The following is a 16,049-nucleotide window of genomic DNA, read 5'->3' on the forward strand; positions in this document are numbered from 1 at the left end:
ATCAGGGTTAGAGTCAATCAGTGCTGTTACCAGGGTAAGTGATGAAAACAGGGCAGCCGACACAAGCAGATATTTTCTGGTTTATACTGTGCGTTGATTGAATATGTAATCGGAACCATCTGGAGCACAGGCCAGCCCATGCGTCCCCAGTCTGTGGGGAGCAAACTCGGTGTGTGAAGACGGGCCCCTGGCCACAGTGGGCTCCCCCCGATCAGACACCCAGGGAGCCAGGTCACCATCCTTTCCACTCCCACGCCCGCACTGTGCATGTTGCACAGACCTGTCTTTGAAATGCAGTCTTGGGGCTGGGCAATACAGAGATAATTTGGGGCAGCTTTGTGGAGCACAGATTGAAATTTAAGTGGGAGTAACACAGTGTCAGACCAGCCATGTTATGACCCCTAGAAAGCCTGCGGCAAATTGAGGAAGGACAGACAGCACCGTCCCATGAACTATGAAGTAATCTTGCCCACAGAGGTGCCTGTAGTTGTCATATCGCTGATGGAGACCGTGGGTCACTGAGGTGGCCTCCTTGGGAAGTCAAATGTCATTCCTGTGTCCACGTCCCGCAGAAAGTGTGTGCGGTTGTGTGAACATTTACCTGATCATTCACTCCGTCAATCATTCATTCGCTCACACACGTATTCATTTGTTCATGGCGCATGCATTTATTCACTCACCCATTTGTTCATTCACTCATTCATTTACTTGTTCACTCATTCATGCATTCACACATCACCTAACTGGCTAACCAGCTGGGTTTCGGAGCCTGGCCGTGAGGCCTGAAGTGGGACATGATCTGGTTTGTTTTCACACGCAGAATGGGCTGTCCCCGCTCCACATGGCCGCTCAGGGGGACCACGTGGACTGTGTCAAGCACCTGCTGCAGCACAAGGCCCCCGTGGATGACGTCACACTGGACTACCTGACAGCCCTGCACGTCGCTGCGCACTGTGGCCACTACCGTGTCACCAAGCTCCTCCTGGACAAGAGAGCCAATCCCAACGCCCGAGCCCTGGTAACGCTGGCCCTGGCCACACAACGGGTGCAGTGGGGTGGGCAGGCCGGCCTTGAGGCCGCGCTGCAGTGCAGACACAGGTGGTATCCCCGCATAGGCGTCTGCTTGCTCCTGCCTTTGGTTGCTGTGGCATGATCATGGGCACCGAGAGATGGCCTGGCCACCAAGGTGGCACCCCAACGATTAGCGAGTTGCAGTAGATGGGAAACCTTGGGGGGTGAGGGAGGTCGACAATTTGAAATGGAAAGTAGGAGCTGCAAAGTAGGGGCTTTTCCACAAAATGAGCTCGGACACCTCTCTGTAGGGTCAGAGTGAACATGGGAGAAAGCTGAACTTTATTCTTCCCCCTTTGGAAAAGAAGGAAGTGAGGTGTCAGGTTGTGTAGGATGTCAGCCCAAGGAGAGTTTGTTTGGTCAGCTCCCTCGAGGGGCTGACGGCCCCGCCTGGGTCAAGAGCAGGGAGCTCAGCGCCTGACGCTCCAGGAGGCATTGTGTACAAACCGTCTGGAATCATCCGTTCCACAGCCCATGTGTCCTGGCCTAACGCTGCACAAGTCTCCGTGCTCCCTTGTCCTTCTAACCGCTGCCCTGGGCAGGAGGGCCTGCACTACTGCATGCCTCGTTCCTGGTTCTCCTGCTAAAAGCAAACCCTTTCTCCTCCACGTTTATGTGGTTAACATCACTCACATTAGTCTTCAGTCGATGCTTAAGAAGGTAGGATGTCATTGAATGATCAAATAGTAACTCTTACTTTTGTTCAGAAGTTTTCCAAGTTTTCCATCAGAATCAATGCATGCCTCATGCCTGGGAAGCAAATGTACTTTTAGGGTTATGTGAAATTTCGGGAGGGTTTTTATTTCCTCACGAGGAGGAAAGCACTCGTTTTCAGGGGGAGAGTGCCCAGTAAGCCCGTGTGATGTTGGGGTTGAGTCATCAGAGCTCTCGTAGGTGCTGCATCACACGTGGCTCTTTGTCTCTGGCTTTTACGCAGCTCAGGAGCGGGAAAGGACCTAACAGACACTGTGAGGAGTTGGCCATCGGGTTGAGGCCATGTGTGTTCCTAGGAACTGCGGGTCTGGAAAAGTACTGGCCGGTGACCAATCCCCATCGTCACCAACCATTCCACACACAGGTCGTTCAACAAAAAACGCAGAACCTAAGCACACCACGTGGGATTGGGCGTGGGGCTGGTTAACAAACTTCTGCATACCCTTCCCCAGTGCCGGCACGTTAGCTGGGTTTGAGGAGTGCGAACGTGCCTCGGACAGCTCCACATTCCCCTGCCTTGGAGAGATCTCTCCTCCCAATGATCCCGGAAATTCTCCATACTTTTCTTTAAAATATTCACACACTTAATAATCATTTCTTCATAAAGTATATTTCATGAACATACCTTATAAATACTTTAAATATAAGAAGCATAACTTCAAGAAATAAAATATGAACATAATGACTTCCGCTAATATATGACTTCCTATAAAATTTTTAACATGATATTAGGATAGAAAAAGCTGTCGACGTAAACCGTGATCCATGCCGACTTGCGCCCGTCCTTCCTGAAGAAGACGGGCGCAAAGCTGACACGTTTATTCAGAGGCTGCCACGTCCTCAGACTTGCAGGGGAGCAGACGACCGGTGTCTGTGCCCACAGGCATGGCCTTGCCTCAGAAAGAGCGTGCGCACCTCTGTGCAGCTGGACCTTCCGGTCCCACTGCCCCAGTCCCCTCCCTGACACGCAGACCTGTGCCGTGGTGCGCGCTTGTTTTCTCCGTCAGCACACAGCAGGACTCAACGCAGGCGGGCGAGCCCGGGGCTTGCTGCAGCAGCAGCCGTGACAGCCCAGCGAGGTGTGGCAGTGTGCCAGCATGTGGCAGTGTGACGGTTGTGTGCATGTACCGACTAACCCGATTGTCTTTTGCACAGAACGGCTTTACCCCCCTGCACATTGCCTGCAAGAAAAACCGCATCAAAGTCATGGAGCTGCTGGTGAAATACGGGGCTTCCATCCAGGCTGTGACAGAGGTAGACACTGTCCCCGCCTGTCACCGACCCCGCGCGCGCTCCCCTCCGCGCGCACCTGGCCCCCGAGCGCTCGGGGTACAGCTGTGTGCTCTGTCCGCAGTCTGGCCTCACGCCTATTCACGTGGCGGCCTTCATGGGCCACCTGAACATTGTGCTCCTGCTGCTGCAGAACGGCGCCTGTCCCGATGTCACTAACATTGTGAGTACGGCTGGGTGCAGGGCCGTCCAGTGTCTGTCTGTCTGTCTGTCTGTGCTTGTGCGTGTGTGGAGAGAGCCAGGCCGTGTGGTGCCGGGTGACTGCAGGACCCCACCGAGGCCCCGTGGGGAGTGACCGGCAGTCCTGGAGGCTTCGGCGATGGCGGTGGGGAGGAGCCTCGCAGTGTTAGCCCCCACAAGTAACGTGGGTGCAGTAAGCGGCCCAGGCTCACCCTGGGGGCTGATCTCGGAGCGAATGTCAGGTCAGGGTCACAGTCCGTCAGGGTGCTTGGTGACCCAGCGACAGACCCACAGAGGCGGCACTCGCAGTCAGGCTTTCCCTGCTTCAGTGACCTGGGGCTTCCACGTGGTTGCCCCCATTGGACGCTCCATCCTGATCTGGTTTTGTCAGGAGAGGGGTGTCCTCTCTCACCTGAGGCAGTTCCTCCCCAAGCTCACCCACCCAGAGGTGGTGCTGCTTGCTAGCCAACAGTTTTCTTCCTGCCAGTGGCACCAGTGCCGGGAACACTCCACCTTGTCTGGACCAGGGCTTCACTTCCCGCTTTGTTGTATTGCTGTCCTTCTTTGGAGTCTGTCTGTCTGCCCCTTGACGCTGTCCAAAGACCCAGCGCTGCCCTCCCCTGCACTCACAGGACGCTGCCATCAAGTGGTGAGGGCATTTCGTAGGCCACAAAAAGAGCTCTCCCCAGTGAGTCCTAGTCTCAGCGACTGATCCACAGTGCTGCTGATCTGGGGCATCTCACGCCCTCGAGTAGGGAGACAGGTCACTGTCACTTCTTTTTCTACTTCCTCTCTCATCCCATTCCTTGGCCTTTTACAGTTTCTGTGCTGGTGTCTGATGCATGGACAAAATCCACGGGAAATAAGCTTATTTGATTTTCAATATTATTTAATCTCCATCTTCATGTGGTGGACAGTCAGAGCACAAACCGTTCAAAAATGGAAACGTGAGGTCCATGTTTATGAACTTCCCTGCATTTGGAGGGACCCAGCTTCCTCTCACATGGCTGCCTGGGGCCTGTTGTCCCCGGATAGGAGGGTTTAGCTGCGGATTAAGCTCCACGTGGCCCTGTCTGTTTGCTGTGCCGTGTTGGTCCCCCCACCCCCGACCCCCCTGGAGCCTCGTGTGCCACCTGAAACCATGTTGCATTTTGTTTTGGTTGCAATGCCTTCTGTCCTGCTTTGGTGCCTCTGACGGGCACAGCCGCGTGGTGACCCTGTAGGTGCCGGCAGTCTGTTCTAACACCCAGAAGGGGCGCGACGTCTGGTAGCTGCTTTGGACCTGGGCTCTCCCTCCTCTTTCCAGCCTTGTTTTTGTCTCGGAATTCACAGTCCATGGGAGGCCCACCCACCACTCTTCACTCAGCCACAGGCCTTTCCAGAACGCTCACAAACGCCCCGCGTGGCCACCTCACACAGTCACCCACCCGCAGGAGCAGAGGCCACCCCTGTGGGCTGTCCAGAGTGCGGCCTGTTAGCAAGTGCCCCTCTCATGGCCAGTTCACACTTCACATCCGGTTGTCGGGGGGAGACACGTGTTGTGGGAGGGTTCCCCCGAGCCTCACAGTTAACTTACTCAAGGTAAAGAAAGCAACGGAGTTGAGTCAGAATTGGTGCCCAACAATCAAGAAACGGAAGTTATGATTAAAACGACCTGTGGCCTCCTTCATTTTCTTGTTTATACTTACATAGAAACAAGGGTAATACGATATAAAAAGGTAAGGGAAAATTACCATAAAAGTCGGTTACCCCAAAGTTGTCAAACAAGAATCAAAAGAGAGTGCTGTTAGAAGGGAGAGACCGTGTGCATAGAACTTTTCTTTGAATATAACATTCAACACTTGACAGTAGGCTTTGTATATGACCGTTAGTTTAAAATGTGTGAACACCACAAAGATAACTTATTTAAGTATGAAATAAAAGTGTTGGAAATACTAAGACTAATAATGGAAACACTTTACATTGACTTATTGACTCCTGAGGTCTCTTTGATGTCTGTTAGGAAATAAATTTTTGTCTTTATTTCTACCAAAATTAAAAAAATCGCTATACTTTCATAACCTGGAAATAGAGTGAAGATTTGAGGTTTCCGTGTGTGTGTGTGTGTGTGTGAATATATTTAGAAGATCGTAGCTTCACCTGCTTACGGACAGGCTCTCGGGGACAGGGAACAGAACGTGGGACCTGGTCGTCCAGAGGAAATGTCTTGCCGTTCATCCCAGGTCTGAAGGCAAACAACACTGCTTTTCCAATGATATGCCGTTTTGTAAAACAGTTTACTGTGGTACATTGTCTTTAAAAAAGTCAAAATATGTCACCAGAAAAGGGGGACATTGGAGGGTAAATGAGTCGTCAGCAAAAGGAAAGAAATCAGAGCAGACGTACATTCAGTCCAATGCTTTCAAAGTGAATTCACTTGAAATGAATCTCTCATAACAGTGTGAGGTATGGAGCCTCTGAATACTGGGAATGAAACCGAAAGTTTGCCTTAGATCTTCTAGATTTAAGGGTTTCCTGTGCAAGGGCTGAGAAGACTTCATTCCCTGGGACTTGTCAGGGATTTGCCACAGCCAGCTTCACGATCAGGCAGGTGCACCTGGAGGGTCTGCCGGACTTGCTGGAATCAGCCTTGCGCTCTCGGGCAGTTGCGACTAACAGCACTAACTACCAGTCCAGTACGGCGTTCTTTCTTAACTGAAAAATTGTCTGAATGAATGAACCTCTGCCTCGTCCAGAGCTACATGTGGCTTTAAAATATGCTGATTAAAAATGGGCAAAACCCTGTGTTTCAGACTCAGTAATTAATGGGCTTCCCAGTGAGAAAACTCTGTAATGTCCAAAACTCTCCCGTCAGCCTGGCGGTTGGCGGGCAAGGAGCCGCGTGCAGACCTCACGCCCGAGTGCCCGCCCCAGCGGGCGGCTCCGCTCACGGCTGCTCTCCTCGCCTCCAGCAGTTTTCCCGAATAACTTCTGTAATGAAATATGCTCCTTAATCAGAAGTCGGGGGCCTCCTGGGCAGGTCAGAGTTTGCACAAACAGCCCCTGCCTGTCTCTAACCGCAAAGACAGATCAGATGCAAAGCAGGGGCTTATCTCAGAAATACATTTTGCGTTCTGGAAGGGAATGATTTAAGTCTGGTGCAGAGGGCGTGACTTTTGGGATGTGTGGACTTGATCTTCAGCATCTGGACTTCCTCACTGAAATGCCATCAAGCTGCGGTCACGCAGGTTTGAGGTTGAAGAGTAAAGGTCAGCTTCCTGTCACCAAATCTAAGTTCTATGGGGGTGGCCGCAACATTCAGCCTCAGGGTGTGCTGGATGTTTGGGTAAGTTCATTGGTCTGTTGTGGGCTGAAAAGGATGAAGTGAGTTTGCTTTATTTTTAGGAAGATGGAGAAGATACAACCATGTTTTTTCAGACTAAATAGTAAAGGAGTAATGGTGCTTTTCATAGATTTCCTAAACCTTCGGGTATGTTGCTGAATTTCACAAGTAGGCACCTTGGACTCTCTGCCTCCCCAAGCAGGGGCGCCCTGACACCTCCACGCTCTTTGTCTCCGGCAGCGCGGCGAGACGGCCCTGCACATGGCTGCCCGGGCGGGGCAGGTGGAGGTCGTGCGGTGCTTGCTGCGGAACGGCGCCCTGGTCGACGCCAGAGCCCGGGTAGGTGCTGCGTCTGGGCCCTGCCTCCCAGGGGGTGCAAGTGGGAGCACCTCTCAGAAACTGCTTCCCAGGCAAAAAGGAAGCATGCAGTGAGTACATGCAGTGGGAAGTGCACCCCGATTTCAGAAACATTTGAGCCACGCAGGGGGTGTCCACTCCCCACAGGAGTAGGGATATTCCCGGACGAAGGATGTGGGGGTATTGGGCAGGAAAACAATGGCCTGCCTGCCTGCTTGGCCTGGTCTGCGGCTGCCAGCACACGCACCCACATGCGTGCTCTTCTGAAAACACCCTCTTGACCTCATACCACTGCTCTGCCACTTGGTGTCTCCTGGGGGGTCAGTCAGAAATGGAGCCACACTTTGCTGGACAGGCTGGGTGCAGGGCTGTAGGTGCCTGGGCCCCTTGGTCAGCCAGTGTGCCAGCCCTGGGCCCCAGCCCAGGAAGGGCCCTCTGCATCCAGGGTCCTCCGTGGGCGCACTGAGAGGGGCCGCCACTCTGCTGTGAGTGCTTGCTCGAGGTGCCGTGTTCTGCAGGCACAGTGGGGCATCTGGCACTCGCTCTGGGGACGGAGCACCCCTGGGTCCCTGGGCTTAGACTCACCTGCAACTCAGTTCACTGTGACTTGCACAGCTGCCCATTCGTGTGGCCCCTGGGAATCTGGTTGCTGGGAACGACCAGCAGAAAAACATGTCAGATCTTCAACCTTTCGGTCTTGTGGTGAAGGGTTCAGGCTCGGCGCATGTCCTTAATTTTGGGAGACAGCGCCCTGCGTGGTAACGCGGAGCCCATCTCCTCCAACCTGTGCCGGGTCCCGATCGGTGCGCCTCACGGTCGAATCATTGCCCCTTCTACATGGGAGACGTCTACGGGTCAGCCTACCCATTTTTAAGCTCTTCCCCTGAACACCGTCCTGTAGTTCCCATTCTCCAAGGCCTTGGCTTGAGTTCCCTCAGCATGGGCCACACACTGAACAGGAAACAGCCACCCGAGCACTGCCAGCGCTTCTCACTCTCGTTATCAGAGGAAGGACTTTGTTCCCAAAGTTGTGCATTTTCTCCTTCTTTTCCTTCCCGTGTGACTGGACCACACGTTGAAGGAAGCAGGCAGGACAGCCGACTTCATAGGTGTTTTAGGACAAGTGCCACATGCTCCCTGGTCTGAGAACTGGGTTGGGGGGTAGTTAGTCATTTAGCCAAGTCCCCGGCGATGCCACTGTGCCGTGGCCACCTCCCAGCCCTGGGCCAAGGCTCATCATCACCCCCTCGGCCCTGGGCGCTGTCGCTCACAGCCCCCCTGCCCCACTCTGGGGAAGGGACCCAGAAGCTGAGGGCCCACAGCCACTGTCCTCAGGCTCCTTGTGTTTTGTTCGTTTTGTTGCTGATGCTTTTTTGTAGTGGGTGCCCCCCACCCCGCCATTGCTCTGCATTTCGGAGGTTTGTGCTGCCTAAGGTGCTACCGGCTCCTTGCCCGATGAGTCACCTGTCCTGCTGGTTTCCCTGGTGGCCACCGTTTGTCCTTCTGTAGAAGGTCAGGCAGATACACATCTTCAGAGTCCAGGGTCTGATTTCAAGTCCTATGTTTGTAGCCAAGTGACATGGACAGTCCTGGAGACCCATCAATTCCTCTTGACCACTCTTCCCCCGAAAATGGCCTCACAGGACATCTCATGCCGACTTCCCAGGTCTCCTGTGTGCCGCACACAGCAAGTTTGCCTTCGGCAGCTTCTCTAAAGTCTGGTTCTGTTCACGTCTCACCGCCCTGAAATTCATGCATGCTGTGTCGTGTCCGCCCGCGGCTCCCTCATGGCCCTTTTCTTACGACTTAAAGATGCTGCAGCGTGGGGTCAGGTCTCCCTGCTCTGTTATCCCTCTGTCTGTTCCTGGCGTGGGGAGCCACCCCGCATGTCCTTCCTCCCCATGACTGCGAGGTGTCCACGAGCCGGCTGTGATGACAGACCCCTTCACCACAGAGGTCTCACACAGCTGGACAATATTTTTCCCAGAGAACGGTTTGGTTTGGTTCTCTTAGCACCGAAACCATTTTCCTGACTACACCTCAGAGTCTGGGCATTTCTCGGGGCTCCTCAGATGTGTCCTGCGGCTCTCCGGCTGGTGGCACCCTCCGGGCCTCCCCGTGAAAGCGCTTGGCTGGCAGCCTGCCTTCCTTCTCACCAGCGCCCCCCTTTGCCTTGGGACGCAAGTGTGTCCTGGGACGTTTACGAGAGCCCAGTCACAATGCTGTCTTTGTCCGCAGTCGCTCCTGGAAGGCACGCCCGGCCTTGGTAGCCTTGTCTTGCTGAACGGAGAGAGAGCCAAGTTTTCCCACAATCCCTTGTTTTTTCCTCTTGACATGGTTCCCAGAATGAGCTCGGTCTCTCGGCGACAGCTTCTGCAGGAGAGAATCTAGGTCTCAGGGCTTCCGGACTAGATTTCGTTCCTACTCAGATCCCAGAGCTGGCTTATATTTAAACATAAGTGAGGGCCAAAGCCCGGCCTCTGGGTGTGCCTGGAAACCAATGGCCAAGCCGGTGGGGGGATGTGCTTTACAAAATCTAAGGAGGACTTGTGACCCAACGGGCCCCTCTGTGGTGACCTACAAAATAAGCTGTGGCCGTTTCCTTTTGCAGAGGGGTTCCTTGAGATTCCCAGAAAACACCAGAAACAGCTGCATGAAGGGCACTGCGGCGGGGCGGGGGGGAGAGGTGCCCAGGCAGGACGGGCGGCACTAATGGGTGACTTGGCCTGCGTTGCAGGAGGAGCAGACACCTCTGCACATCGCCTCGCGCCTGGGCAAGACGGAGATCGTGCAGCTGCTGCTGCAGCACATGGCGCACCCCGACGCGGCCACCGCCAGCGGGCACACACCCCTGCACATCTCTGCCCGGGAGGGCCAGGTGGGCGTGGCCGCCGTCCTCCTGGAAGCAGGTGCAGCGCACTCCTCAGCCACCAAGGTAAGGGGTGGCCCCGGGACCGCAGGAGGGACCGTGTGGGTCCCTCTGCTCAGCCACAGCCCTGCCCAGGGAGTAGATGGCATTCATGAAGGTCTGTGAGCTCTTCTTCTTTGAACATCTAGGTTTATTTTCTCAAGGTCTGAGGGGCATCAGGAGGCCACTTATCGTTTCTGCGACAGGGGTGCTTGGTTCCATTCCTCTGATGGATGCAGGGGCCCCTTCCCTTCCCTTCCCTCCCCCTCCCTCTCCACCACCTGCCTTCTCTTCCTGTCATGAGCTCTACACTGTGTCCCCAGAGGAACAAGGAAGGCCCTGAGTACAGGAAGTGAGCATGGCCCAGAGGGTGAGGCGCTGCGTTCGATGGGCTGTGTGTGTCTCTCAAGGCTTTGGTGCCGCCTGGATGCTCCCTTGCACCTCATCTGGCATTTTCCCAGCGCTGGTCTCAGCGGCCACCTCATTTCTGCGTTCTAACCGATCCCAGCCTCACTCCTGCATAGTAATTAGCATCTGGATGTACCCGGGCCAGAGAATCATCCTTATTATTAGGTGCCATTGTTTCTCATGCAGGAGAGGCACCAGCATGAATTTTACATATGTTCAAACTCTGTTCTGGGCAGAGTCATTTTTTTTTCACCTGATACATTCGGTTTGAAATCCCCTGTTTGGATGCAACTTAGGAGAAAACAGGACCATACTCAGCTAATAGGTGCAAAAAGAACTTGGACTAGTGCAGAAGAGGAGGAAACAGCAGATGAAGCGACATAGGTGAATGGTTCGCAGGCCACACACTGCCCACAAACAACCACAGTGATTCCGATGATGAGAAAGACGTTTCCTGTCCGCCCAGAGTGAGTGGGCGCAGGCAGCACCTGGCAGAGGTGTGCGAAGGCGAGGCCTGAGCCCTGGGCGAGAGGAGCGGCAGCTCAGTGGTGGCTCAGGGGTGGCCTGAGGCTGCAGAACCTGCTCCATGAAGGAAACTGCTAATTATTCCACTCTGAAGAGTTGAAAGTATTTTGAAAATCATTTTTAAAAAATCAGAAAATAAGCAACGAACATGTAATAACAGTAGTAATCGTAGTGACAACCCACGAGAGCCTGGGTGCTGGCTGTCCCCCAGACGGAGGTGATAGAGGAGTGGAGTCAGGCTGTAGAGTGCGGACGTGGAGGATGTAGCTCAGCCCTTTGTCCTCCATACTTCCAGGGTTCCGCACTCTGCCTCAAGTGATGGTGCCTAGGGGCTGTTTAGTGGGAGAAAGTGTTGGACAGACGGGGTTGGGGGCGGCCGGGCTCTGCAAGGTGCTGGTGAGGAGCCTCTGCAGATTCCAGGGGTAAGTGAGGTCCTACTGAGGTCGCATGGGGAGACTTGGGTGACGCTTTCCAAAGGCTACACTGCGGCTCTGCAGGGTGACTCAATGCAGTTTTGTCCCACGGTTTCCCAGTGAATAAGGGGCTGGATCCCTATTCCAGCAGGACTTGAGGAGGAGGAGGAGGCCATTTTTCCTTCCTTACCATGTGGTTTGTCTCAGAGAACTTCCTCCCCAGCGTCACCTGCACTGAGTGCCTCTGGCGAGGCAGCTGGTTTCGCTCCCTATGTTTGTCCCGCACTCAGACAAGGCAAGATTCTGTCTCCTCCAAGGAGTTAATTAGCTGCAAATCCTCAGAAAGAAGCAAAGAGGAAGCACCATCCTAGTTGAGAGCAGTGCGTGGTGCCCCTGGAAGGACCAGACCATTTTGGGGGGACACGCTGGGTCAAGAGGAGGACCACAGGCCCGGGGAAGCACGTTCACCTGTCCACCTGTCCCAGGTGCTGTGCCGCGGGCGGTGCCGCCACCTCTCCACACGGTGCCGGGACAGCGAGGGGGACAGGGCCCGGCCAGGACGATGGGGCTGACGGCACACTGTTAGACTGGCTGCCCTTGAGGTCTGAGTCCAGGACGCGGTGCGAAGGGCAGAGACCAGCTTCAGGCACAAGATGCTGACTGAACGGAGAGGGAGAAGGACAGCTTTGAAAAGCCTTGGGACAGCGGTGTGTCCAAAAGTCTGGTGTCCCTCCGCCCAGCAGCAGTGGGGGTGGATGCCTTTTCTTTTCCAGGAGGAGTTCGTGCAGTGTGGGTGTTCTGGGGGAAGGAGCACTGGGGGGATGAGAGATGCTTTTCATCTGTGAGCGGTTTTTCTTGTTCTAGCAACTACTTATCTTGCTATTTCTGCAGAAAATACAAATCACCAAAAATTATTATTATTTTTTTTTACCATGGCCATTCAAGTATCCTAAAACTGAAATGGAAAGGTTTGGAGTTCAGGTCTTACAAAAAGACCGGAGAGAAGGATCGGGGAGAGAGCTGCTATTGTCTCAATCATACTGATTTTAGGGGCAAGAAAAAGAGGGTTTTCCAGCAGAAGCCTGAGCTGTTTCATGGCCCCAGGGGCTTCAGAAGCCCCCTGTGGAGTCACGTTTCGAGCTCCCGCCCCTCGGCATCAGACCTTTCTGCTTGGCCTGTGAGCTGAGTTCTGGGGGGCGAGTGGCGCTCTCTGCCAGTCCTGCTGAATGCAGACCAGTCTAATGCCCGTGCCGTCTGCCCTTGGACAGCCTGGTCAGCCTCCCACATCGCTGAGTCACAGTTACGTGTCCGTGGCCGGGAAGGTGAGCACCTCTCTCCCTGCTGTTCCTGTTTCAGAAAGGCTTCACCCCCCTGCATGTGGCAGCCAAGTACGGGAGCCTGGATGTGGCCAAGCTGCTGCTGCACCGGCGCGTGGCGGCCGACTCCGCGGGGAAGGTACAGTCTGTGCAGGCAGACGGGCGGGGTGTCCTCCGAGGCCTCTGTCACAGGGGCTACAGGGAGGGTGTCCCTGCTGTGTGCATGTCCTACTTGTCACAGAGCATCTCGGCCCTCACTGTCACCTCGGCCCACACTCCCACGTTTGTCTGAGTGTCCAGTGTGAGCTCAGCAGGGAGCTATTGACTTTGACCCCTTCGCTCCCACTGACGATGTTAACGAATGAACGTGGACCTGGTCCATCCCGATGCCCAGGCCTCCTGGCAGCTTCAGGGCCACGGAGGGCACTCACTAACCAGAAGCCGGCCCGCCCTTTGCAGAACGGCCTGACCCCGCTGCACGTGGCCGCCCACTATGACAACCAGGAGGTGGCCCTGCTGCTGCTGGAGAAGGGCGCGTCCCCTCATGCTACCGCCAAGGTGAGGGCGCAGGAGGGCTGCCATCGCGGGCAGGGGTTCCCCGGGGCATGGAGTGGGTGTGAGTGCCTAGTGAGGAATAACCCGCCAGTCCCTTGGTGGCTTGAATGGGTCAGACGTACTGTGACCAGCATGTCAGTGGGAGGCTGTAACAAGACCGCAGCACAAACCCATCCCGTTCTGGGCGGGGAACCCCCATCTGACGTGGGTAGAGTTACATGTCCGGGACAGAGGCCCAGGGCGATCTTGACCAGTGAGCACAAGTCCAGACTGGTCACCTCTACAGAGAAGTCTCCAGAGTTGGGGTCCCGTCAGGAAGCTGAGGGAGTGGGGCTGTTGGCCTGGGGCAGAGGAGCAGTGGGGGGGTATGGAGCCCCTCCAGGCATCGAGGGGCAGCTGTGTGCAGAGGAGCCAGGCCAGCCTCTTCTGCATTGCTCTTTAGGACAGAACCAGTGGGCTAAGTGGCAGGCACCAAGGCCTGGGGCTGTCTGAGCATCTGTGCCCTGGGCATGGCTCGAGGCCTGTGGCCTGGGCTATACAGGTCCGGGTGTAGTGGGGGGACCCGCCATGGACCCCGCACTCGCTTTTAGCAGTTCTGTTGGCTTTTCAGAGACCCACATCTGGTCGTTGTTAAGCCTGTGGGGTATGCTGGTTTTGTGTTGCAGAATGGCTACACACCCTTGCACATTGCCGCTAAGAAGAACCAGATGCAGATTGCTTCCACGCTCCTCAGCTACGGAGCCGAGACGAACGTTGTCACCAAGCAGGGTGTGACCCCGCTGCACCTGGCCTCCCAGGAGGGGCACTCGGACATGGTCGCCTTGCTCCTGGAGAAGGGCGCCAACGTCCACACATCAACCAAGGTACTCTGCGTATGCCTCTGGTTTCTGTGGAGTCTTTTGGACAAGTGTGAACAGACGGCCGTCTAAGACGATGGGGGGCGGGCACTGTATAGCACCCAGGGCAGCAGGAGGTTGGCCTGCGGTGCCCAGACACAGCAGGGCAGGGCGAGCTGCAGGCTCTGTAGCTCATTTCCCGCAGGTCGGCTTCAGTCACGTGTCTGCGGTAGGTTTCCTCTGCCCTCTGAGACCCTGTCTCAGGAGGCGTCCCTGTCGCCCCTCAAACTAACACCCCTGTGGTCCAGGCAGTCTGTCCACATGGCTGTCCTGCCTGAGGGTCTGTGCCCATCCCCCACCCAGCCCTTCTCCACCGCTGCGCGTGGGGGCAGAGAGCAGGGTGTCGGAGCCCACGTAGGCCTGGCTTGGTGGCAGTGCCGAGCATCAGTGTGTGACATGCAGTCCTCCATCATCTCAGCCTTCTCCTGAGAGCGGCCTTTGTGGACACTGTTGCTAACCGCAGGAGATAACGGGGACGGGGGAGAGGCATCCTTCCCATGTCAAAATGTGTCGGTTTTCCCAAGACCTCGCCTGTCTCTATACCCGTTTATCAGCTCTCTGTCTGACCTGTAGCTCTCTTATACTCACGTATACTCCACTGAAACCAGCTGCAACTGAAAAAGTGTCTCAGGTAACACGCAAAACCGACAACTTTTCCCATTGCTTTCGAAAAGCACGTGTATTCTTTTTCTAGTTAAGACCCACTGAAATCAATCACTGCATACTCTCTGAATGATTACTTCTCAGTAATAACCATGATGTAGAGACAGACACTGTATTCCTTACCCAGTCACCATGTGATAATGGATACAAGGAAAAGGGCTGCCCTGCGCAGAAAGCCCTTCTCCATCCGTTGGAGAATGTTCTTCTCACTGTTGGTTGCGGTTTCTGAAGGGGGCGCGTGGCTGGAGATCGGGGACTTTGGAGGACCGGCTTAGCTTCCGTAGCCTCACCTGATGGCAGAGTCAGGCCTACTGACCTCAACGGTGTGTGAACTGGGGGCCCGGGGGGCGGTGCTTCCAGTGGAGTCCGCTACCCCAGGCGACAGTGGCAGGCACAGGGGCAGAAGCATGAGCAGGGGCTGCAGGAGGGCTGTAGGTGCAGAAATCCCGCACTCTGCTGCATTTGAGGGGCTGGAGGGCTTCCTGGCACCTGACCAGCACCCAGAGGACACCTGTAAAGCGGACTAGGGGTCTAGGGTTCAAGAGGCTCTTTAAGTTTCCACCTCCTCGAAAGAGCTACTTGCCCGAGGAGCGGGGCGCCCTCCTGTCCTGTGCCGTCCTTTTCGGGCTCCGAGCTGTGCTTCCACTGCATATTCGGTTGATTAAAATCAGCCCTTGCCGCCCCTGTGCCAAGCCTGTTACCTAATAATGGCCAATAAATGAGGGCATAACTTTTTATGCAGTCTTTACCAGATTCCAGAAAACAGCACACTGCCTTTGGGTGCTGGAGAAAACCGTGCTGAGCTCATTTCATGAAATGCTTCATTTTTTACGTCGATGTGATGTTTTCTTGATGAGAGTGCAGTTCATTGTTCTGCTTACCAACTGGAAGCCGTGCTTGGCCGATCAGCCAGGGGAGGGGCTGGATGGCTCGGCAGGAGGCGCAGATGGGTGGCATGGTGGTCGTCTGTCAGCGGGTTCACTGAGTTATTTCAAAGCCTCAAATCACAATTTAAATACCCAACATGGAAACTGTGATTTGCTGAAAGTGTCGGTGAACAGAGAATCTATCTTGGGTGACAGTAGCTGGGACAGTTTGTTTGCAATTTCAAAAGATGCAGTTTCTGGGGAGAGGCTGCACATTCACAGACTCTCTTTGGAGATGGGCTGTCAGGGATGACGCAGTGCATGTTCTTACTCTGACGCACCTCGGCCCCTGTTCTCTCTGCAGAGTGGACTCACCGCCTTACACCTGGCCGCCCAGGAGGACAAAGTACATGTTGCTGACGTTCTCACCAAGCACGGGGCTGACCAGGATGCCCACACAAAGGTACAGGGACCGATGCCACCAGCCGGGTGGGTCCTGGGGTGGCTCCCAGCAGGTCCCCCTCCTCAAAAGTCTGTCCTGGGTTAACAACGACCCTCCTGCTCA

The 16,049-nt window shown here is 55.0% G+C and overlaps 1 protein-coding gene across 45 annotated transcripts in view; it reads left to right on the top strand.

Annotated features, from left to right (window-relative positions):
* Positions 1–16,049, top strand: part of ANK2 (ankyrin 2) — a 248,677-nt gene that overhangs the window by 168,747 nt on the left and 63,881 nt on the right. For 40 of the 45 annotated variants that reach the window (XM_053911419.1, XM_053911436.2, XM_053911438.2 and 37 more), the window contains 9 exons: positions 821–1,018; positions 2,941–3,039; positions 3,140–3,238; positions 6,818–6,916; positions 9,672–9,869; positions 12,545–12,643; positions 12,964–13,062; positions 13,725–13,922; positions 15,849–15,947. In XM_053911419.1, the coding sequence (XP_053767394.1) occupies positions 821–1,018; positions 2,941–3,039; positions 3,140–3,238; positions 6,818–6,916; positions 9,672–9,869; positions 12,545–12,643; positions 12,964–13,062; positions 13,725–13,922; positions 15,849–15,947 (1,188 nt within the window). The remainder of the gene's footprint in view (positions 1–820; positions 1,019–2,940; positions 3,040–3,139; positions 3,239–6,817; positions 6,917–9,671; positions 9,870–12,544; positions 12,644–12,963; positions 13,063–13,724; positions 13,923–15,848; positions 15,948–16,049) is intronic. The other 5 variants (XM_053911451.2, XM_053911422.1, XM_053911424.1 and 2 more) reach the window with 1 other exon arrangement.

This window comes from Desmodus rotundus, chromosome 9, assembly GCF_022682495.2.
Source record: "Desmodus rotundus isolate HL8 chromosome 9, HLdesRot8A.1, whole genome shotgun sequence".
NCBI lineage: Eukaryota > Metazoa > Chordata > Mammalia > Chiroptera > Phyllostomidae > Desmodus > Desmodus rotundus.